At 47.6% G+C, this 23,746-nt stretch overlaps 2 protein-coding genes across 2 annotated transcripts in view; both read right to left on the bottom strand.

Moving 5' to 3' along the window:
* The window catches only part of PNPLA2 (patatin like domain 2, triacylglycerol lipase), a 31,637-nt gene extending 19,021 nt beyond the window's left edge, over window positions 1-12,616 (bottom strand). Inside the window, exon 1 of the mRNA XM_082318586.1 lies at window positions 12,206-12,616. Within this exon, the coding sequence (XP_082174712.1) occupies window positions 12,206-12,392 (187 nt within the window). The 5' untranslated portion in view covers window positions 12,393-12,616. The remainder of the gene's footprint in view (window positions 1-12,205) is intronic.
* A 5,973-nt stretch (window positions 12,617-18,589) lies between these two features.
* Window positions 18,590-23,636, bottom strand: RPLP2 (ribosomal protein lateral stalk subunit P2). The gene is made up of 5 exons (XM_082318595.1): window positions 23,533-23,636; window positions 22,820-22,943; window positions 20,937-20,985; window positions 19,146-19,244; window positions 18,590-18,711 (listed from the first exon to the last, which is right to left on the bottom strand). The coding sequence occupies exons 2-5, from the start codon at window positions 22,940-22,942 to the stop codon at window positions 18,635-18,637; spliced, it is 348 nt and encodes a 115-aa protein (XP_082174721.1). The 5' UTR covers window position 22,943; window positions 23,533-23,636; the 3' UTR covers window positions 18,590-18,634.
* Between the last annotated feature and the right edge of the window lie 110 nt (window positions 23,637-23,746).

Below are 23,746 nucleotides of genomic sequence, written 5' to 3'. Positions count from 1 at the left end.
CAGCAACACATGAGGCACCGCTCCTCTCTCCTCAGTCCCATTCCCCAACTAAGGCTCCACTGGCCAGACAGACCAATACCAAAAGCTTCGAAAGGAAGCCAGCTAGCAGAAGGAAGTACAGGTGCTTTTGACATTCCTCCAGCACCTGGAGAGCCCAATGCCTTGTTAGTTTGGGATGGCATGACCAAGCTATTTTGACTGCAAGACTTTCAGGACAGGAGCCAGCTCCCACGTACCATAACCAGGGACCTCATTCTGGAGCTGCATACGTTCTGCTTAGCTATCTGTTGGAGCAATGTTTGTGTGATGCTCAGCACAGATGCTCCCTGCAAGAGTCCCCAGCTACGATCTTCACACTTTGCTTTCAACTCAGATAGTTGCTGAGCATCACTGAAGTTCTCATGTCTCCCATTGGTAGACTGCAGTCCAGACTTGAATTCAGGAATAGGATGAGTCAGAAGGAATTTACTAGCATGATCTCCCTCAAGGTTAATTTAGCTTGGTTGCCTGTCCCTTGCTGTTTCAGCTGTTCCTGTACCTCATCCATGGAAAAGCTAAAAGCCAGTCTCTAATGATGAGCATGGGTTTCAGGAGAGCTGTCCTATGGTCCTCCTGGGCACAAATCCCCAAGCTGCTCCAGCTCAGCACACATAGCTCCTGCACCTGCCTCTTCTCTGAATACTGAGAGTAAGCAATGCGCATGCTTTTCCTGCCTGGCCTCTCCCAGGAGATGATACAGTCCTAATTACACCACAGTCCTGTCACCAGCCCAAAAACAAAGCTGTAAACAACAGGCACCGAAACAGAAGTTTGCAAGCTGACATCTAGAAAATAATTAACAGAGAACTTCATTGGATGTTTCCTCACAGGTAGCTCAGACCGCCAGAAAGCGCCCATTCATTCACCCCAAGGAGCAGTGCATAGCAATGCACCGGCGATCCAAGGACAACCCCAGTTCTTGTGGGCGGTGACCTCAGTTTGTGAAAGATCCCATTGCTTGGCTGGATTTCTCTTCCTCTTCCCACACTCACACCGAAGCAACCTGGTTTCCACTCATTGCCCCAAGAGAGCAAGAACCAGACATACCTTCAGCTGAGCTAAGCTGAATAAAGGCCAGCTTGTGCTGAATGGGAACCTGACCCAAGATGTTCTCTGACTGCCTATCAGCAAGGCCAGATGGATGTCAGAGTCAGGCCAGCAGGAAATAAAGTGAAAGCAATATCTTTTGATCTGCCCTTGTAAGACATTTTCAGGTGATAGGTGTACCCTACAGCTGGTAACAGCTCTTTAGTTTCAGCGTGAAATCCTAGACAGATGCCTAAAAGCATTGGGTCTGGAAAGAATACCTATCCCTCACTTGCCAGAAGTTGTATAACTCCCACTATTTAACACAAATCAAAAACGTCCATTTTAAAATATTTGAGGCTGGGGGATGGCAGCTAGCAGTGGAGCCTCTAAAGGGATCAATTCTTTTCACATTTGTACACATCTTCCCGTAAACCAGTAATATTGAGCAACTCCATGTACAAAAACAAGTTGTTCTTCTGGGACTTCCCTAAATTTTGTTGTTCTGAGGTATATTTATTTTAAGGTTTTCACCCAGTCCTTCTCTCCTACTATTTTGCCATCAGATAAGAAACAGCTCAACCGACTTGACTCCAGATAGGAGATACATAAAGGAAGCTTTTCTTTTTTTTTTGGCGATACATAGGTAGCAAACACAACTCCCCCCACAACACACACCCACTCAGTCTGCAGACAGCCCTACTGCTTGACTGGCTGTTCCCTGTGTAACCCTTCCCATCAGGGGCTCTGTGCAGGGATTTAACCCAAGCTCAACAAGTAAATGATTTTGCAAAGGAGATTTCTTAGAAAGCCTGGCCACCTGCTGTAAATAATGGTCTCTCTACCGCTTTGTTCAAGAGTGAGAGGCACCGATACATACCCTATCGGAGTAACTGCTAGGGATCCCTGTCACGCTATGGTAAGCGACACCTATTCTGACCTTGCAGGTGGAGCAGTGGAAACACTGATAGGAAGAGACAGCTTTTCAGGTAGGGGCAGCTCTGACAGCCAGAGGCAGATGCTGAAGGAAGGGCTCAGCCCACAACACTTTCTGGCTCAGATTCTCAGTATTCAGCATTGCAAAGTCTAGACACAAACAGTGCCAAGACACAGCCTGCAGCAGGAGGGCTAAGTAAATCCAGGTCACCTGCAGCTGCTTCAGAGCCAGAAGCCTCCCTCTTATTAACGTGTTTGTCCCCAAGATGTTTACTTTTCTACTTCAAGTAAAATTTGGGGAAAAAGCAAAAAGCTGTTGATCACTATCTTTTCAAATAAAGCCAAACCAAAAGGAGCCAAAAGAGATGGTTATTTTGTGTGGTCTGGATACCAGTTAACAGATGAACCAGAACTATTGCCATATCCTGGATGTGGGGAACATAAGGAGAAGATCTGCTTTTAAGTTGACCCAGTTTTTTCCTCTTTCACGGAGCAGCTCACCAGGCAGCCCACAGTGACTGCTGCCTGCCTGTCCACCCACTAGTACCTACAGGGTAGGACCCTCATGTGCCACAGTGCAGATGCACAATTCATGCTTCATCACATTAAGGCAGGCTGCTCTGCTTTGTCCAGAAGCAAAAAGGCTTTGGGAGAACAGGCACAAGAGCTGCCAGGCTTGATTATGTCTCTAAGCTAAACCTTCACACTGGCCTTAATGTAGTGTCAGCACACCAAAGCCTCATGAGGTGACTGATGCTCTGTAAGCCGAGGCACACTTGTTTCTGCAGCCAGGACTGGAACATTTACTCTTGCAACACAAATCAGAAAACAGTGCAGCTGCTACTGCTAAACAATCGATAGGAAGGCCAAAAGGCAGCTCAGTTCAGGCAGGCAGCCAGGATCATTCTCTGTCACAACCACAACAGCAATCCCCACTAGCCTAATCTTTCTCCACTGTAATTCCCTAATACAAGGCTTAATGCTGCATTTCTGTTCATTGTGTTAGAGAGAAATTAAGTGGTATAACAGTACATGAAAAGAAAAAGTTGCTCAGGACCACAGGCAAGCTCTACTGAAAGCCGCATCCTGTCCTCATCCATCCATCAATCCCTGCCAATGCTACAGTGCAACCCAAATTGCATGGGGTGGCAAGGAAAGGGGATTCACAGAGTAAGAGAAGGTACAGGTCAGATCCCTGCTGCTTGCTCTGAGCCAGAGCAATGCTAGGGTTTGGATCACTTTTTAAAAGCAAGTACTCAGCAAGAGAAAGCTAGTGGAGAGGAGAAACGGACCAAAAAACACGCTGTAATAATGCAAAATTGCCTTTTTCCTCTGCCCTGCACAGAGGCAAAAACGGAACCGCATTGAACTCTTGCTTTATTCATCTGAGTGAAAACCACTAGCACAAAGCTTCCAATGGTTGTTATTCTGAACAGGAGCTGCTGCAGAAGGATCAAGTCTCACCGACATGCACAACGTTACACACACCCCCTCCATACTCATTTCTCAGGGTCAGTTTGCAGGATGGCACTACACACCTAGAGAAAGAGCACGCCGTTTCCACCTCACAGTGGGGGTATCACTAGAGGCAAGATGCTTTGGAAGAAGAGAGACCAGTGCTACAGGACAGTAGATACCTTTGCCAGGCACCTGTACCACAGATTGATGATGTCAAAGTGAAGCGAGCAGTCACCATTTCTGTTTCCAGAGCCTGAAGAAATAGCTGCTATGCCAGCATCACTTCAGCTTTATCACCCACTAGCCATCACCCTCAGCTGGCTCCCCAACACCAAAGCAAGGCCCACACACAGCTTTTGGTGGCTTTCGGTCTAACACCTGCTAAATGCTCTCCTGCATGCTTGCAGGCAGTGATTGTTTGTTGTTGTTCAGCAGAGATGTTACCAGAGACACGGCTGGCTCTGTCATGCAGAAAAGGTCAGCCCGTCTTCCTCCTCCCCTGTCCTTTCTCACTGTATGCTTGCATGGCTTCTAGACCACTGTCTGGCCCTGCCACAGAATGAAAGGAATAGCTCTGCAGTCCTCCACTGGCCCTCAGCCTGCATCATGCCCAGCTCCCTCATGCTTGCGCAGCTAGCCAACTCCTCCAACTGCCAAGCACTTCCCATGCACCTGTGAGCACACTGCTTGCTGTGCCCGCTTTGCCCTTCCCTCTCATACAGGCATGTAAAGTGTCGCCTTACACCCCTGAACTTTTCCCCACTAGCCATGGCATGAGCAGAGCCTGCTACCAGCAAGGAAGCGAGAATGAGAAGCTTTGTTCCAAAGCAGCCCTCAGAAGAGGCACGAGCATTTTGTTCTAGAAGGAATCTCATTTTGATGATGAAGCTTATTTGGGAAGCATCTTCAGTCAGACTGCAAGGCAGGCTGCATTCCTTGGGAGCCACGACACAAGAATATCTGGAGACCAACATTACTTTTTTTCCATGGACGTCAGCAGCAGTCCCCCAACCACAACTCCTGGGCATCAAGATGATTCGGGTTCTGAAACCAGCCACGTGAGCAGGACAGAAGCTGCGCACAGAGGGTTGCACAGATCCCTGCAAGGGACGAGCCTCTGCTCAACCCTTCCTGCAAGGCTGAGCAGTGCACAAGCAAGGAGAGCAGCAAGACAGATGTAGCAGTGTCCACCTGAAGTTCACACACACAGAATGAACACTTTTGTGTGCAGAAGTATGGCTTGTAGTTAAATGGTTAGTTTGTTCCCATAAAGAAGTTTTTACCAATCCCACTATGTAAGAACACTGGGCTAAATAAATCAGTGTAACTCCCCCTGTGCTGACAGGCCACTCTGAAACAGGGTTCTAACTTTCTCATGCGTGCCATAACTATGGCAGCCTCAATCCACACCCTGCCTCCATGATACGCTGGAATAACTTTTTTACCAGGCCCAGCCCTGAATCAGCAGTGTTCAATGAAGCTGGCAAGAGCAGCTCTTGTAATTAACATATGTAAAGGGCTCTGTGATTCATTTACACCCTCAGATGCCACCTCCTCTACTTCAGAATGCTCAACTAGATAATCCACAGGAGCGGCAGCTCAGAGGCACTGCCAGAGCCTCCAACGCTGAAATGGTACTCAATCCATTAAACCCTAACCCAAAAGGCTTCCAAAACCAGTATCCACCCAAACAAACTGCAGTGTATGGAGAGGAAGAGAAAGATTTATTCTCAGAAGAAATCTTCCAGGTATGGCATAGCCAAAGCCTGGGAAACAACTGCAGAAGAGATTTCATTAAGCTTGCTAATTCCAGATGACTTGTCAGACAGAAGCCATCAGTGTAGATTTGGCCTTTATCTGTACCAGAAAGCACCGCAGTTTCAGGTCTGGGCAAGTTCCAAAGGGAAGCACAAAGCCCTGGGTTCTACTAACACTACCAGCTTTTACACCTGACATATCCCAAGTGCCGAGAACAAAGTGCACACCACCCACCTGGACTTGTCACCACTGGGATCGCATGGAGCTTGGCTTGTTCTGAGCCTTTCAGCTGGGGACAGTCTCTTTGTCAAGGAACACTAAGGGCAGCTCTCCCAGACACACTCTACTGCAGACCAGCACAACCCCAGGGATCAGGCCTGTCACAAGCAGCTCTTGTATCACAAGTGCCAAACTCTCTCCTCCCTTCCTCCAGCCTTTGTAGCTACAACAGGCAGAGCCCTCCAGCATCTTTTCTACACTCCCAGGCTCACCAATTCCCTCTCCCTTCTATGTGCTCCTTGGAAGGGATTTTCTACTGCCCCAGACCCTATCACTTCCAGGACACATTCTGCCTTTTCCCAAGGACACAGACTTATTTAGGGCCTTCTACATGGAGTCATCTCCTCTGCCCCTCCTTTTCACCAGCTCTTGCTCTCTCTGGTGCCTTATGCCTGCTTGACAAGGAAGACAGCCCAAAGCAAATACACATACATGAGCTCCCTCAACTCCCAGATTCTTGAAAGCACATCCTGACTTTCACCTCAAGTCCCAAGAACACTTAGCAGAAAGAAAGAGGCTGAGTATTAGAGCTAGGCAACGAAAGTGTAGCAGTGCAGAGGATTCAATGGGAGAGCTGTGGCCAGCTCGGAATCCAGCCAACAGCAGGGTTTGCCTCGTGGAGAGCAAGGTGTCACCTGCTCACACTGCTTCTCTGAGTAGGAGATTTCTGAGCTTTTGCAAAGGCCCTGGAATTAGGAGGCTTGAAGAGGGATGGAGATGGACAGAAAGAAGGAATGCTGACCAAATTACCATTTCTCCAGCCCTTGCATGGTCCTCTTCAAGTACAGTACAAAGCAAGCACAGCAGAGGTGAAAATCCTCTCCCAGCCAGGCCAGTGAACACTTCATCCCTGCTTCATGGAGGGCAGAGGGAAACAGAGAAACCCAGAGCGAGCAGGGAGCTAGCATCAGAGTACAGTCACTCCCAAGCCCACCATGCTGGAAGGCGGCACGGCCCTCTGACAGGCAGGAAACAAACACCATCAGCTACTGGACACGCAGGCAGAGCTGCTGTAACCACTACAGCAGCAGGAGTTTGGAACTGGAAGACAGAGCAAGGAATCTGAGGAAGGTTTTTGATTTATCAGGACTAAGCTTTCAAACATAATCAATAACCAGACATAGGACCCTGAAGAACACACAACAACAACAACTCGTATTTTATAGGGAGGACTTGCAGGTGCCTTGAAGGGTTTTGGGAGGTGAGGCAGAAAGAAGTGGAACAGCCTGGACATGCTACAAGTTCAAGCGAGATGCTGAAATTATGGGCCAGAAGAATGACCATGCAACGATCACTTGTGCTGTTGCCATGACACTGCACAGCTGCTGCGGCTGATGGAGCAAGGCTGGGCACCAAGCTGCTCTGCACACCTACTGTCTACGCGGGGTGACAAAAGAATGAACACATACATTGCTATGACTATGTCTTTTGCTAAGAGTGGCTGGTTGGCTTCCCTTGCGCTCATCCAACAAGATGCCTGCAAGAGCACCTTTCCTCACGGGAACTTCCTTATTAGAGCCAGGCAGACAGCAGGAACAAGTTCCTTCCCTCCCAGCAAAGGGTATTGCAGGGTGCTCTGGCTGCTTGGCTGCCAGCTTACTCATCTGGATACCCGAGCCTGCAGCCCTGTGACCGCTGATGGCACTGATCCAGGCATAGCAGCTTCTCCACCGAGCCAGTGAACATTTCCAACTACGTCAGCACACAGCATCCCCCCACCCACCTCCATTTTCCACCAGAGAAAGAAGCAGCAGCTTTACCACTTCCAGGGAGCGCCAGGAGGCTCCCCATGAATTACATCCACGCCTCCATGTGTGTACATAGGGGTGCCTCTCCTTCCATCAACTGTGCTGGGGCTGCTGAGCTCAACAACTTTTTCCCCAGCTAGGGCCTTTGCAGGAGATACAAATGACAATGTCCTGTGCAGGGAGGAACTCAAGTTTTGAGGGGCCGCAGATGCTATGAAGCTTTCCTTCGTGTACCTGAGGAGATCTATAGAGCTCTTCACACAGCCACAGAAGATAGCATCACATATACTTCCCCTAGGATAAGCTTCACAATTCACGCTTTGGCCAGCACAAACTGGCATTGCTCTGAGGACTCTGTAGAGACTAAGCTGATTTATTTCCCTCTCTCAATCTGGGATTTGGTGTTAGACTCCACACACACAGAGAAAATAACCTCCGTGACCAGTCCTTAAGCCGTTGCACGCACATAATCAAATTTCAGGAGCACAACATTTAAGATGCTGCTGTCCTTCATTATCTCAATTTCAAAAGGTAAAAGAGGGTTGGTTGATCGGTTTGTTTTTTCCTCCTGCTACCCAATGGAAAAAGTCTCTACAGTTCAGCAGTGTATTTCCTGGTGGTCACATGGTTACCGCTGACAAGCAAACCTGAATGTCAAATAACTTACTTCATCTCAGGTCAAGTCTGAAACAGAGTCCTGGCTAAGATACTAGTTCAAAACAAAAAAAAAAAACCAACCAAACAAACAAACAAGCCAAAACAAAACAAAAAAAAAACAACAAAAAACCAAAACAAAACCCAAACCTGTAAACAACCCAGGAATTGCTCTCCAAAGAACACCCCAGACAACACTGCTCAATCTATCAGATATATGGCCTCCTTTCTGTATTCTTAGTACTAGAAGCATCCCCTCAGCTTGCTTTATCATTTTCTGCTGACATTGTCATGCTTTAGGAGAACAGCTAACTCCCACAGATGGGTGTTTGATAGCCAGCTTTGCCTCTGACAGCAGAACCCACTTCTTCCCCCCAAAAAAGAAGCAATTCAGCAGTTCCAACCCACCCTCAGATGAGGGCTATATAGGACAATACTCACACGCTGCACAGACAACTGAGATGCTGTTGGTTAACTATGAGTCACGAGCACAGTCCGGGACCTTAGCATCAGCTCAAAAACAGCTTTTCACTGATTACAGCTTCACATCCCATCATTCATCCAGGCTGCTACGCTTCCAAAGCGGGCACGCCAAATCCCATACAGCTCACCAGAGTGAGATGATTCAAGACCCTTAACAAAAATATATCCCCTACTCTGTATTAAAGATTTAAGAATCTGACAGTGGCTGCATTTTAGCATTACGTGTGACTAAAAAAAAAAAAAAAAAGTCTCATCAAGTCATATAAGTCAGTTTTACTTATCCAGGCCTAGTGACTTAAGGATTTATTCAGACAGGTAAGCATCCTCATAGCTCCAGGCCTAGAGTTTGTGAAAAACTGCAGAATCTCAGGTACGGATAAGGAGAAGACTGCAAAGCCAGCACAAAAGGACTTCTCAGTTGCTTGGCGTATAGAGGTGCATTTCCTGGTGTGCTGGACTCCAACAGCCCCAAGAGAAGACACAGGCATGACAGAATGCCATTTCCCAGAAAACCCTCAGGACAAGAAGTGATTCATGGTACAACACCGCAGTATGCACAGTCAAGTAACTTGTAAACATGCCAGACTTTGCCCGATGCACCTTGATAGCCACACAGATTATTCTAGTGAAAAAACAGCAATGCTTTTTCATGACAGTGAACAGAAGAACCTCAAAGCCGGAGAGAGCACTTCAGATGTGGGACAATACCACCGTTGTAGCCCTGGAGAATAAATCCAAGATCCCTACAACTTAATGGTAAAGTGCTTAACAAGAGCGAGGCAAGGTTATATCAGACCATCAATACCTCCTGGCCTCTTATTTAGAAATAAGGTCCTCTGTTTAGCTCATATAGATGCCCAACATTGTGTTATTTGGTATTCTCAAATGTGCCTGTGAAGTCCACATTGAGCTCTCAAGGCTGCAGATCATTTGGTCAGGGCTTTCAGTTCAGTGTTAGCAAAGCCTTACTGCCATATACAAATGATGACAGCGTGGTCTTAATTCAAGGAATTCAGAATTGGCTTAGAGGCAAGCTGAACAGATACAAAGGCCAGAAGGAAAACACTGAGGTGGGGGGTGGGGTGGGGGGGAGGGAACACAAAAAACCCCAACACACTAAGGGGCATCTTACACTCTAAAGTCCAGGAAAATTTCTGTTCTCTCTGATCAGGGTCTCAAAGGATCGGAACCAAAGAAAAACCACAAAGGAAGAGGTTTTTCCACTCCTCCCCAGGAAGTATTTACCTTTGCACAGTAGAGTCTCATTGACTTCAAAGCCAAGTACAGATGCATGAAGGCACTAACATTATCCACACACAGCCAAATAAGCAAGGCTTCTGCAAAATTCCCCTCTGCTTGTCATCCATCAAGAAATACTATATAGCATTCCAATTTGAGGGACAGGGCAAAAGACAGTGCAGGGTAGCAGTTGCCATAAGCTTCAAAGCCCACAGGCTATTACACCTACTCTGAGACAGAAACCAGCTGCATGGCAAACACAGATACTCGGGATGCTACAACAGCCTGTACTAGGATGAACTGCTCTCCTAGCACAGGCTGCAGCTGTACCTTCTGCCCCATCCCCTTCTTCCCTATGATTTCATTCTAACCCCTGGACCTCAGCCCGGAATCTGCACTGTCAGGAATGTTTACAACAGGGACAAAGTGCAGCAATACTATGCCCCAACCAAGCACCCCGTTTCTTTTTACTTTCAGAAGTCAGCCCTGTTGCCTTAGAGCTGCTCTCTACCCCAGATATATGCCAGCCACACAGGCAGAGTCAAAAGAAAACTATCCCAGAGAAGCCAAACTTAAGACAGAATTTGAACACCCAAGATCCAAGCCTTGGCTGGCTTTAAACAGCATGGTTTGCCCTCTTTCAGGAGGGAGGTGAATGCTGCCTAGAAGGTAGCCCCTAACTCAGTCCTCTTTATCATGCCTCCTCCCCTTGTACCTCATATGAGTGGGAAAATCTATTCTAATCCTGATTCACAGAAAGCTCTCTACCAGGCTGGGTAACTCCCTGAGGGCAACGCCTAGCGCACCGTGGACGCTCAGGACATATAAATAGCCAGAACAAGGTAGACATGATAACAGACTTGCTCAGCACTATAATAGCATCTGAGCAAAGCAAAGGATTTGGGCACTACTGCCAGCCTGTCTCATGTTTGTGCCACACCTCTGAGTAGCACAGGGACCACCCAGTTAGGGAATTAATTGGGCAGGCACCTCTTCAGCAGAAGCAACGGCAAATTAAGCAACCAAATCCCTGGCAGCTATCAGCAAATGGATTCCTCCAGGAGAAGGGATTAGAGGAGGCCTTTTCCCTTGTCCACAATAAAAGCTGGCACCATGGCATGACTACAGCCTTTGAGATCCCAGACTGGGGTTTGAACAGCTGGTAAGAGCTTCCCATCAAGCTCCAGAAGCAACAGTTACACTTCATTGGGCATTTCTGTAAAGAAAACCCTAAGAAGGGGGAAATTTCAAGTGTAACTACACAGAAAAAAGCTAACTTTTGCTGTGTGAAGGCTACATCTCAAAACTCTACCTGTCCCTAAAGAACAGGGAGTGCCGTGGAAAGACACCTGTGATCAAGGTGAGAGGAGTTCAGGCAGTAAACAGCTCTGGTTTCACTTGGCTCTAGGAGACGCTCATACTTCTCCGAGACTAAATAGATATACCTGATTCTCTCACACCACATTCCCCTTTCAAGTTTAAGATACTTTTCTGCATTTGTTATTCTCAAAATACAAGCTTCCAACTACAGACTCTAGCACATGTTTGTTGACTTTTCCCCTCATATGCAAAACAGCTGAACTTCAAAACAGCAAAAGAACAGGAGGCATCACACACCATTCTCTTCAGCTGTTCCCCAGACATGCCCTAAACAGGGACAGACTACATTGGGTGCCTGCTTCAGAGATAACTTTTTAAGGTTTCTTCTGTAACTTGAAAACAGAGATAAGAGCTAACTAAACTGGAGATCTAGCTCTTGGAGAGGGCAAAAAAAATTCCTCAGTGCCCTACACCCCCAGGAACAACCCTCTTCCAGAAATAAATACGCTACGAAAGAATAGAGAGAGATTTCCTGGTTACTTGAAGATGCTGTTCAACTCTAACCCGCACACGCAACACACTGCTTGACGTCTCCATCTCCAGCTGCTTCGCCTCCTGTCTGCAGCCACCAAGAGCTGGCGCCCACACGGCGAGAGGCCAGCTCCTCTCCTCACCAGCAGCCCCACTAGACCTACATTCAAGCAACCCAACCCCAGGAACCCAGCCCTCGCAAGCCCACGTTGCTATGGTGGGGATCAAAACCAGGACCCTGTGCTGACTTCCTACCATCAGGGGCCTTCTTGACGTGTGGCGCCCGTCCCCCCTGCGGACACCTGCCCTGCAGGGCACAGCAGCACCCTCCCTCCCTCCCTCCCTCCGTCCCATGGGGGCCAGGGGGCCATTTCGGACACACGCTTCACCACCCCACGGGGCTGAGGTGCCTCCGACACCCCCTCGGACCCCAGCCTGAGGCACACAGCCACCCACGAGGAAGCGGGGTGAGGGAATACTGAGGTAAAGGCCTTGAAAACAGAGCGTCACAGGCATTTAGGAAGAACGCGGAGGAAGGCGGAGCCCTATTTCCACCCCCACCCCCGATGCTGTTGTAATTAGAAAATTAGTATCAACAACGGCAAGACGCGAAGGAGCGCCCGGCTCCGGCAGCCGGCTGGCCCGGCCGTGACAGCGCCGGCCCCTCAGGCCGGCCTCGCACCGCCCCACGGCCGCCCGCCGCGCCGGTGCCTCCGCGCCCGCCCCGCGCTTACCGAGGCAGGCGCCGCTGACGAGGGCGGTGGCGGTGAGCGCCCCGGCTGAAGCGCCATAGACCTTCCTGGCGTTGGCGACGAGGAAGGGGGCATGTTCCTGCAGGCAGCTGGCTACCCCGATGTGGTAGACCCCCAGGAAGCCGCAGCCGGCGAAGGAGATATTCCAGGGGGCGTCCAGGGGGAACATGGCCTCCGCGCCCCGCTGAAGGCGGGGGAATGCGGGGGCGAAGAAGCAGCCGCGACGGGGAGGGGAAGCCGCGGGGTTCCTCTCACAGCACACCGCCCCTGGGCAGGCGGGACGGAGGACGAGAGCCGGGAGACGCTGCTCCCGAAGGAAAGAGTCGCTGACACGGCGAGCTTCGCCGCTGCGTTACCGGCGGCAGCCCCGAGTTTATATGAGGCGGCCCGGCCTTCGGGCCCGCCCTCGGCCTGCAGAGGGGCCGAGCTGAGGGGCGGCGGCGACACCGCCCCTCAGCTCGGCCCCTCCACAGGCCCCGGCCTTGGGCGGGGAGCAGCCGGCCCCTCCTTCCAACCCTTCCTCCGGTGAACCCCCTCTCTCAGCCCGGGGAGGCCGGACCCCCTGGGCATTGCGGTTTTTCGCCGCCTGTTGAACCACGGCAGCCATAGCGGCGCCTCCTTGGAGCGGCAGAGGCTAAGCCAGTTCCTTCGAGGAGAAGGGGGAAAGGAGAGGATTACGGCTCCTCACAGCACCCCAAACCTTGCCGTGTACCAGGGTAGCAGCCTGTCTCCCCCCCTCAAAACATGCTGTTTCTTGGCGGCCTCTGCCCCAAGTTCTTGGAGTTTCCTGCAGGTACAGTCCTTTGGTTTTGGGGAGATGGACAAGAAACACGAGAGGAAGGGAAAAGCTTTCCCGTTTCATAAAAAGCTGAGGAGCCAGAGGGAGGCAAGGCTCAGCACAGCTACAGCACAAGAACAGAGAGAAAGGCAACCTCTCTGTCTTAACAGCTTTCTCTGCCTCTAAACTCACCAAAACATACACAGTTGCTTCACTTTGCTAACCTTCTCTTCACAGTTTTCTCTACATGCCTCTGAGCTCACCAGAACTCTTACCTGGTGAAATTACTCAGTAATTTTCAGCAGTGCTCCTGCACAAGCTCTTGGTGCAGAGAAGCCCATGGCATATCAGCTCGCCACAGAGCAGCGCTGCGTGAGAGGCCAGTGCTATTAGGAGATCAAAATAGATTTCCGAAGCTGGAAAGATCCCCTTGTCATAAACAATACAGACTATAGTCATTCAAACAATTAGATAAGTGTGAACGTTTACAGGGATATCAAAAAGATCAGCATAGCAAGAGAAGTAGCTGCTCAACTCAAAGCAAGGAAGCAAGATCAGCACCAGGGAGGTTTGGGGGTACAGAACAAAAAGCATAAGTAGTTTTTTAATAGAATCAACATGGGGCAGAATCACTTTCTACCAAAGTTTAAAAAAAAATCCTTAATTCATCTTGGCATAAATCTATTTGCATATAATTTTCTTATAACTGGTCAGAAGTTTCTCATTTGGGGCACTGTTATACCTATCCTGAACAGTTCTCAGACTAGGCAAAGCTAGCCCTTCCTCCCCACAGGAATTTCACCAATTCTGCTAGTGGAGGTCATACAAGTAGCCCCTCTCCTGTTCCTCCCACTCCAAATGTCCTTCCAAAGGATAAAAGGGAGGCTGGTACCCTCCCCATAGAGGGGCCATCCAGGCTGTAAGAACAGCTGTCTACTGCCTCAGTCTGCTGCCTCACAGTCAGCTGGCTGAAGCAACCAAACTCAGCAGGTAACCTTTGTGCAAATCCAATACTTGAGCTCAAGTTAGGCCTCGTACTCCAGCCTCTGCAGACAGAGTGCTTTATCATTAAACATTTGCGCTTTCCTTCCATCAGATGGGCAGGCGTCCAGCCTTATCTTCCTTCTGGGCCCTACCCTGGAGCCCACCACCTCACCTAGCTGCCAGGAGGTACCCTTGATACATATTCGCTCCATCCTGGAGCAGCTAAAGAATTAACTCCACTTATCTGAAGTCCTCTGTTTATGCCCTGTACAAACCCTTCTTTCTCTTCCTCTCGTACCTCTACTCGCTTTTGTGCTCCCTTGCATTTGGCGTGGTTACATAACCCTTGTCAGCCCTCATCTCCTCCACCTGAAGAGGTGAGCACTGGCGCACCTGAGCCTTGACCCTCTTAAAAAGGCCCTTAACACCAAGACAATCAAAGTGCTTTCCCCCCATGCTTCTGGTGACGTGGAAAGGTATTTCCATGTAGCCAAACCCAAAGAAAACATTGTGTCTTGCATTTTCCAGAACAGGGATTGTGCTGCAGAAGAACAATGGGCTGTGACTTTAGCGGAAATCTGTGGCAAAACTGAACACTGAACCTTGTTTGCGGATACCCCCCTAACACTTGTAACCACAAGAACAGCTTCGTTCTCAAGCCAACGCTGCTTCCTCTTTTTTGAGCATTTCACAAACCTTAAGGTTCCTACTATGTCTGGAAAATAGAAACAACCATGCTGTGACAATGCTGGGGTTAGTTTCACTTGATTTCTCAACAGCCATCTCATTCTGAGTTGTTTACACCACTCTGCCTTGGCCCTCAAGGTTACCTGTTTGAGGAGGTGAATGCTGCCCTGTTGAAACAGGTTAATGAAATAAACCATGGGAACAGTCATCTCCTGTGGAGTGCTGCCTGGGTACTGGCACTAGCAGGCTGGCAAATAACTGTGTTTTTCTCAAAAATAAATTATCCCCCAAAACTAATCTTTTTCTCCTCAATAAGAAAGTATTTCCATAATCCTGCAGTTGCTCGTAATCCTGCAATAAGCCAGGTCAGCAGGATTTACATGGCAGCTTTTCGTGTGTATCAAGCTCCTATCAGAGCAATGCGAGTTCACTTGTGCCCTTACACGTGATGCCACTGAGACAGCTTCTCGTGCACTCTCTCTTTGTTGCATTTGTTTTCTAGTCTAATGAATGGTGAGCAGTTAGTACATATGAGATAATAACGTGCAAGCAAACAATCTGTTTGTTTTTTTAGGTAAGACCTTTGTTGTTGGCGGCCAATGGGAATTAATTTTAAAGGGAAGCTGACAGGCAGTCTGTTACACTGTTTTCTTCAGCGTGCTACTTTAGTATTGTTGCTTGCAGTCAGCAAGACTGGGGCACTGGTCATGAAGCCCAACTCGACTGCTGTTAACATCGCTGGAAAGCCTGACTTTGATGTCTTCTTCTTACCTGTGATGTTTGTGTATATTGAACAATTCCATGGCAAACACTTGGGACTTGCTTCATAGGAGCATCTCCTGAGGCAATGGAGCAGTCCCCTTGTCCTGCTCTCTTGGGACTGAATTTTCCTTCTAGGAAAGCTACCGCAGATATCTCTGCCCTACCTAAGTCAAACCTACTGAGTTCAGCAGGGCTGCCTGCATGTACCAGCTTGCAAAATTGGGCCTTAGTAGTAAGAGTGAAGCCAGTCAATTTAACAGCGGCCCCAGGGAGCTATTGTTTATTGCTTTCCAGTAGTGTCCAGGACGTTCTCCCTGCTTTCCAAGTAGTGAAGATGTCATGTCACTCTCCCTGCCCCATGGTGTTTGTAAGGAATGATTTTCAGTCAGAGCTGATTTGAGATGGCGCAGCATTTGTGTCCCAGTGAGGAAAGCTCGCATGTTTCAACGTCAGGCCTATGACTAAATCACTCTCCCCTACCATCAATTTAGTAATCATCAGTTACCAGTGTAATCTCCAGGCACAAGGTTATCCTTTCCTTTCCCTTCAATGCCTTTGAGCCTTTCTTTATGAAGAAGTCAGGAAAAATCTGTTCTAGCTAAAATTGATTCTGCAAGGGGACAGACTAGGCCACCACTCCAAGTGTTTGCAGGCAGTAGTTTTCTCTGAGAGCATCGTGGAATACAACGCATCCACCCCACCACTACCCTTGCCTTTGGAAATCATTGCTAGGTCTGAAAAGGCATCAGTGACACTTGAAAATTCAGAAGAGTGTCCACAGAGCAGGAGCAGGGATCCTAACTCCTTCACAGCTGAAGCTCATTGAGAATGGCAGAACTCCCATCCAGATCACCAAACAAGTCTGCAACAGACTTCCAGGCACATCACTGCCCTGTAAATAGGTACAGGGGAAGAAAGCTTAAAATGCTTTCATTTTGCATTTGGAAGAAATGTTTGCCATGCAGACATTTTAGCAAATTCTGTAAAATGTGTGTGAAATCTTGGAGTAGACCTGTCCGTTGACCTTCACAAGGAATACCTACAGGGTGGTTATGTAAAATACATTGGCTCCCTGTGGCAGTGTAACTAATGCTGTATTTTCAGTACTTTCTCCAAGAGCTGCCCCCAAAAGTTTCTTCTCTAACAGTTTACCAAATGAGCTGTCCTCCTCTTTCTCAAAGCAGATTGAGTCACAGTTTTCATCAAAATGATGCACTTTCAGGAAAGAATTTAAAGGTGATAAGCTGACACCCAGCACAGGATCAGGTCCATAACTCAAGGTTTAACAGGTCATAGGGAGAAGACAGAGAAAAATAGGGGGAAGAAACAAGTTAGTCCAGATGTAGCTCTAGTCCTCCCCTCACCACAGTAGCCAGCAGCTGGCACCACAGGTTTCAGTCTCATCCCACAGGGCTGGGCACAGCAAAACTCACGGAACAGCTCAGTGCCACCGAACCAAATTCCTTTGTGCATGGAAAAACCCTGCTGAGTGGTGTGACAGAGCAGTTATTTCCTGTGAAAACAGTGACTTTGCTTTTGCAGTGGCCAAGCACGGCAATATTGCAGGGTGTATGGGGGGTTACTTCTCAGTAAAACCACATCCAAGAATCACTCTTTTTCAGTGATCTGAAACAGAGAAATCAGCAAGGAAATAGGTATATTTTATATATATATATACATACACATATATATATATACACACACCTATATATATATAGGTACAGGTATACCTGTACCCCTTCCAGTGCCAGACTACAGCTGTTACCAGTCTTGACAGAGAAACAGAGGGAACACGAGCGGTTTTCGTTACTACCACAAAGATCACCGTGCTAGGACTTAAGAGACAAAGTAGATGAAAGGTATTGGCACTCTTACCTCCTGTAACCCTGTCTTGCAGCTGCCACAGAAGGGCAGCAAGTTGCTTAAATCACAGCCATTTTGCGGTCTGACGATCTAACTTTGAACTGCCCTCTCCCTCAGCTGCTGTGAAGTAATGGGCATTTTCTCTCAGTACACCACAGGGAAATAAAATAAGTTTTTCCTACTTGGATTTCACCCATCTCTCCTCTCAGAAGTACTTGCCATGCTTTGTCCCATGACTCATAACCAACATAGCTGTATCAGCTACTGCCTTCTCCCCCCCCCCCCCAAACAACTATGTTAGAAAAGCTTCACAGTACAGACTGCTCCAGGACACCTCTTTTTGACACTACCTGTGGAGACCTGGCATGGGAAGATCATCCCATGTGATCACATGTGCTACTTGTGCCACTCTACCTACTTACAGTGACAGCCAAAGACCGCTGTAGAGGTCAGGGTAACTTGCCTGCCAAAACCATCTCCTAGCAGAAGACACTTCATAAAAGCAAAATTTACTGTCCTCTCAAGCTAATGTGTTCCTCTGGGCACACCAGAGGTCAGTTACATTTCTCCAAAAATCTCCTCATATAGTTTCTCAATAGTTTCTTTTTGTTCAGATCAAGGCGATTCATGTCCCAATAGTGCAGCTACCCCCAGAGCAGCCATTCAGTATGAAGAGCACCTTCGCATTGATCTCAGCATCCCATGAAGAGGAGGATGCGGCATTTTTGTTGGTTACAGATTCTATGTTAAGCATACGGATGAAGCATGAAATCCAAGCACAGTCAAGCATTTTATTGGTGTTGCCCCTAGATCCTGGAAATCTGCCACAGTGATGAAATCTGCACTTTTAGATATTTACAAAAACTAATTACTGTAACTAGCTCTGAAATGATGTTTCTGGACCAATTCAGACCTGCTGTCCATTCAGTTTCACATGTTTTGGAATTGATTAAACAGATCCTGAAAAATAAAGTCCTTTTATTGCTGAATATATGGGACTCTTTCCTGAGTAACTGGGATGGCAAAAGAGTGTGGAAGACAACTTAAGTTAATATTAGGTAGATTGAGCTTCCACATACTGTTTAAGAAACAAGAGTGTCAAAACAAGCATCCAGGTTCACACAACGTTAGCCTTTTCCCAAGTACTTTAAGAGAGATGAATCCCATGGCTTATCATAAAATTCACAAACCTGTTTCAGATAAAGATAGAAGTCAAAGCTTTGTCAGAGCTATTTTAAGAACAGTTGTCTGAATCCAATAGCACTTGTATGGTTATAATAATAAACTCAAAAAACATTTTAAACAAAGAATTTTAATAATTTCTCTATAACAAATAATTAATCAAATAGGCCGAATCCCATGTCATCGTCAGATTCTTCAGATTCCTCCTTCTTCTCTTCTTTCTTCTCCTCAGCTGAAGGGAAAAAAAAAAAAAAAAAAAAAGACCAAGCCACTGGTCAGTATTTACATTTTTTGCACCACAGATTTTCAAGATATACGTTTTGGTGTTCACAGCTTCTGTACTATTGGTATTTCAGCCTCCATGGTTCATCTCACTCCCTTTCGATAGCCAAATACAAACACCGAGGGGACAGACACTTCTACTGAAGGGATGTGCTTTACACAGTGAAGTCTGTCTGATTCTCAGTTCTAAGCCAGACCAATCTTAAGGTGGATAAAGAGCAAATGCTTCTGATTGCCCAAAGGAAAAGTAACTGTTCAGTTTAGACTTCAATCACATAATGAACTCCCAAAGTGGAAAAGCCTTGAAATTTGGACTCAATTGTTAAGATTTTAACAGAGGAAAACGGAGCTGCCCTGTAACAACGCCTCTCCGTGCATACTCACCGGCAGCAGGGGCAGCAGCTGCAGCAGGAGCAGCAGAGCCCCCTCCAGCAGAGACTGCCACAGCTCCCCCAGCCGGCATGCTGGCGAGTTTTCCATTACCTGAGTGGGAGAGAAGAGAAAATATTTAAATGCTCATCCCAAGCACAGAGGTAAAGTGAGAAGGAAGAGAAATGAGAGCGCAGAAAAAACAGATACTATGTCTCATGGACTGAACCTGTCACAATGAGCGGAAAGGAACAAGAGGCTGCACCCATGATAAGAAAGTATAAACTATTCTGTGAAAAAGAACTCAAGAGTTTAAGATTCACAAAGGCTTATCCTGAGACTGACAGCACGTTATTAGTGAGTTTTCTTCTGTACACAAAGTTCCCTATCTTTTTTCCAGAACTGAAATATAAAAATAGTGGCAAACACATCCAATTTTACACATACAGAAAAACTGTATGCTTTCTGAATACAGCATAACAGCCCAGAAATTCATAATTTCAATATACCTCAAAAATAACATATAGGCAACACTGGCTCCCCCCCCCCCTTTTTTTTTTTTAACAGTATAGAGAACTGTGAGGGCATGAGTGGATCACGCTGACAGGAGAAAAGGCGGAGAGATGTATTTATGGCAAAGAGTACAGTATTTTAAACAAATTCTCCAGCACCCTAGGAATCCCACTGCATCGCCTTTCATATTAGGTCTTCTGGTTTATGCTCATCTTTGGAAAGCTAGCTAGTTCTCTGGCATCTGCCTTTCACATACCAAGGCTCCCTTGGCATTCAGAGGTCGTGTACACACAGTATGTTTCCCTGTATTCCAATTTCTAGGAATCAATTTCTAAATAATTCCCTGTACTTCAAGCTCTAATAAACTAGCCAAGTAAACAAACATGTTTCATATGCATGTCAGTATGTTCTAGGAAACAATTTATTTAAAGGAAAAGTATTACAGAAAGAGATAGCGTAAGTGTGTTGTAAGCGCATGCATAATGACTCACTTAGGTCTTCAGACCACACGGACAGAAATGTCCAGTTACTGTTTATAACAGCAAGGCCAGGCAAAGTCCTGGCAACCTTTAAGCAAATATATGCCTAGAAGTTCCCTTGTGCCAACGCAGGTGCAAAAAAAATAGAAATTAATTAATCGGAAACCTCTGCACTACCTCAGCTCTGCTTTATTTCAGCCCTATGACCCAGTCAATTAATGTTAGAAGTTCCAGCTTCGGTAAGAGCCAGCAGGTAAGAGCACAAGCTTCTACAGAAGTCAGCACTCAGGGTCCTGTCTTAGGGAAAAGGAAATGCCAGACTTGGGGAGCTCTAGAAGAGATGTGTATGGAGAGGCTTGTATTAATCGCAGAGGGTGTAACTGTACCCTTCATGTGAATTGACACTTATCTACATTTAACAGCCTGTTCTTCCTGTTTTACATAATTGGTGCATACAAGTGGGTAAATGCAAAGAAAAAATCTCCCAGAGAACTTGAAGGACAGCTCATTCTTCCTCCAATCAACGTGTTCAGAAAACTACGTCATGAGCAAACTACCAGTAAGCTCACACATGCTTAAGTTTTCCAGTTTAGTGTGGTCCACAAGCGAAGCCCAGCAGGTACTGGCACCAACCTGCAGGGAATTAGAATGGACCTGGATTTCAGTCATTTCAGCTGAGATCCTGCATGGAAGTCCTCAACCGCAAAGGCAAACTGACGAACAACCAGGGAGTTGGCAGCAAGTCTACACTCTCGGTCTAAGTCAGCAAAGTAGTAGAGGCAGTTATCTGTGACACTCACGAGACTGTACTTACCCTGAGCAATGACATCCTCAATGTTTTTTCCATTCAGCTCACTAATAACCTGTGGAAATTAAGTTTCGAATGTTAATAGTTTCACAACAGCATGAGTATAAGCTACGTTTAAACAAGTACTGATTAATCATCATGTGCAATGCCTCCATCCTGCTGCTTGTACAGCCCCAGCATTCCCTGTTTCTCAGTGGAAGGAACAGGGCATTGAAATGAAAACTTCAGCTAAGTCTTTCATGCTTTTCTGTGAAAGCTTTTTAATGAAATCTGTCACGATAAATCATAACGAATCCAAAGACCGTGCAGAAAGAAGGATACACAGATATTGTGGAGCCAATCAGGAAACCCCACTAACGGTCTGTCAGTCACTGACCGACTGTTAACATATCTTGCTTAATACCCGCTGGGAGGCCCTGAAGCACTGGACCCCAGACCAAAAGCCACAGGGTCCTGTTCCTAGCGCTACCAAATGTCACAGCCAAGCCGGCTATTGTGTCCTTGCACTGGAACAGTGAGTCCCAACTTCAATTTTACTACCATTGTTGTATAACCAGGGATGAGGAAAGCAAAACACCAGAACAAAAACTGCTAAAGCAAGCAAGCACTTTAAAAAACAAACAAACAAACCCCAAAAGAGAATGCCACAGACCCTACTGGTGAGTCCCTGCTACCAAGAGTCAGTGCTGAACACTGCAGAATCGCCAAAGGACTTTAACCAAGAGCTTTTCGACAGGCACCGCCTGCTTACACAGAGCGTGCGATCTGTGAAATGCCGTGCCTGTGTGCTTCCTTCATCTGGAAGGAAGGTGTTTTTAAGACTTCGCTAGATTTACACTGGTGTAAAATACAGCCAATGCAAATAAAAAAGGGTTAATTAATCATGACCAAAACAAATTCCAGAGAAGCTTTCTGAATACTGGAGGATCAGAGAAAACAACTAATTTATGGAAGTATTAAACAAACGTGAACAATCCAACACTGAAAGACCTGGCATTTAAACAGAAGCACCACAAGTTCAAACCAACATCCCAAACCACAAGGATGCTGTCAGCTCAGTCAACCCATGGTTTGGTTGGGCCAATGGTAAAACACTGTCTCCAGCTGCGAAAGTAACTTGTGTTTTTTTTTTTTTTTTTCATTCCACCTCTCTGGAAACACTCAGCATACAAGTATAGGCCAGGTGATAAGACCATTTTTTTTTTCTTTTGCTTTTTTTTTCCCCCCATGGACATTTATTTTTAAGTCCACAAGGCTGAAAGTCTATTATATCACAAGAAACATTCTAATTAAGATACTCTCTTCTTAGAAAGCCTGTTTTTCAACACAACCATTTCAGCATTAATTTCCAAAATCTTCCTACATATTATTATTGAACACCTTTAATGTCCATGTTATAATTTGCCTATGTTTCTTGGTGACAGAACAAACGCTTCTTTGCAGTAAACTAAATAAGAATTTATTACTGAAAACCAGGCCTTCAGGTGTTAACTTTGAATCAATACTAACCAAAAGCCAAAATTAAATATTAAGCACAAACTATACATTACGTCAGAACAGAACTTATTTTTAATACATGCTAATCTATAGCCACCATCCCATTGAAAATGATTAGATTGATCAGCCAGAAGTCAGCAACAACTGACAGAGATCTTTGTGGAGGACAAGTGTTAAATAAGAAAGCCAGGCTTCTACAAAAATGTTGCAAAAACAGTTCTGATTGGCTAAGCAGTGATTTTAGCAATCACACATATCATATCAGCAAACATCTGAACAAAATAAGCTGGATTAACAGCAAGGCAGCTAAAGAAACACCGAAGCCAAGGAAACAGCTCCAATGTCTGATGCTGGCTGGAACACAACCATCTGGAATTAAGAGGCAACGCCACCTTGTTCATGCGTTCATCGTCCGTCTCAATGCCAACACTGTCGAGGATCTTTTTCAAGTCCTTTGACGTGGGAGATTCATTGCCACCGAGGACCGCTAGAAGGTAAGCTGCGACGTAACGCATCCTGGAAAACAAGAGAACTGGGCCTTCAGTGCTAATGATCTAATTACACGTTTGCAGGAAATTTATCTTCTCACTGGGGGAAGCAAACCTCGCCCTCCCGGCTACAACTGTTTTGCTCTACTTTTAAATGCAAGCCCACGACACGCGAGGCCGCGTACCGGCCTCCTGCCAGCACGGGGCCCCGCACACGGCAGCCCGTCAAACACCGCGAAGCCGCAGCGGCTCCCGCCCTGCGCCGGGCTCCGGGGCGCTGCGGCCCGAGGGCCCCAGCAGCCGGCCCGGCCCAACACCGCCGGCACCGCACGCCTCTCCCGGAGGAAAGCGGCACCGCGGCCTCCCGAACACCTGTTCGCCCCCGGACGCCATCCCCGCCCCGGCTCCCCGCGGCGTTCGCCTCAGCCTGTCCTGTCCTGTCCCGTCCCTCCTCAGGCCCAGGCCCAGGCCCAGGCCGGGAGAGCACATGGCCGCCATTCCCCGCCCCCCCCCGCCCGACGTGGTCTCGCCCCAGCCCCGGCGGCGGCGGGCGGGAGCGGGTGCGCCGGGAGGCACCGTTCCCGCGGGGCGGGGGGAAGGGGCCGCCGCGCGCTTACTTGGGCGGAGGCGGCGGGGCGGGAGACAGGCCCGGGACGTGCGCTCGCGATGGCAGCCGGGCGGCGAAAGGGACGGGAAGGGGCGGTGCCTCGGCAACGCCTTCTTCCCGTCACACCTCAACAACGCGCGCTGCCATTGGGCCAGGCTGGCGGGGAGCGGGCAGGCCAATGGGGAGCCGCGGGCCGCGCCGCCGGTGCCGCATGCGCAGAGCGG

Source organism: Platalea leucorodia, assembly GCF_965183815.1.
Source record: "Platalea leucorodia genome assembly, chromosome: 7".
Lineage (NCBI taxonomy): Eukaryota > Metazoa > Chordata > Aves > Pelecaniformes > Threskiornithidae > Platalea > Platalea leucorodia.
This window is presented reverse-complemented; position numbering and strand designations above follow the sequence as displayed.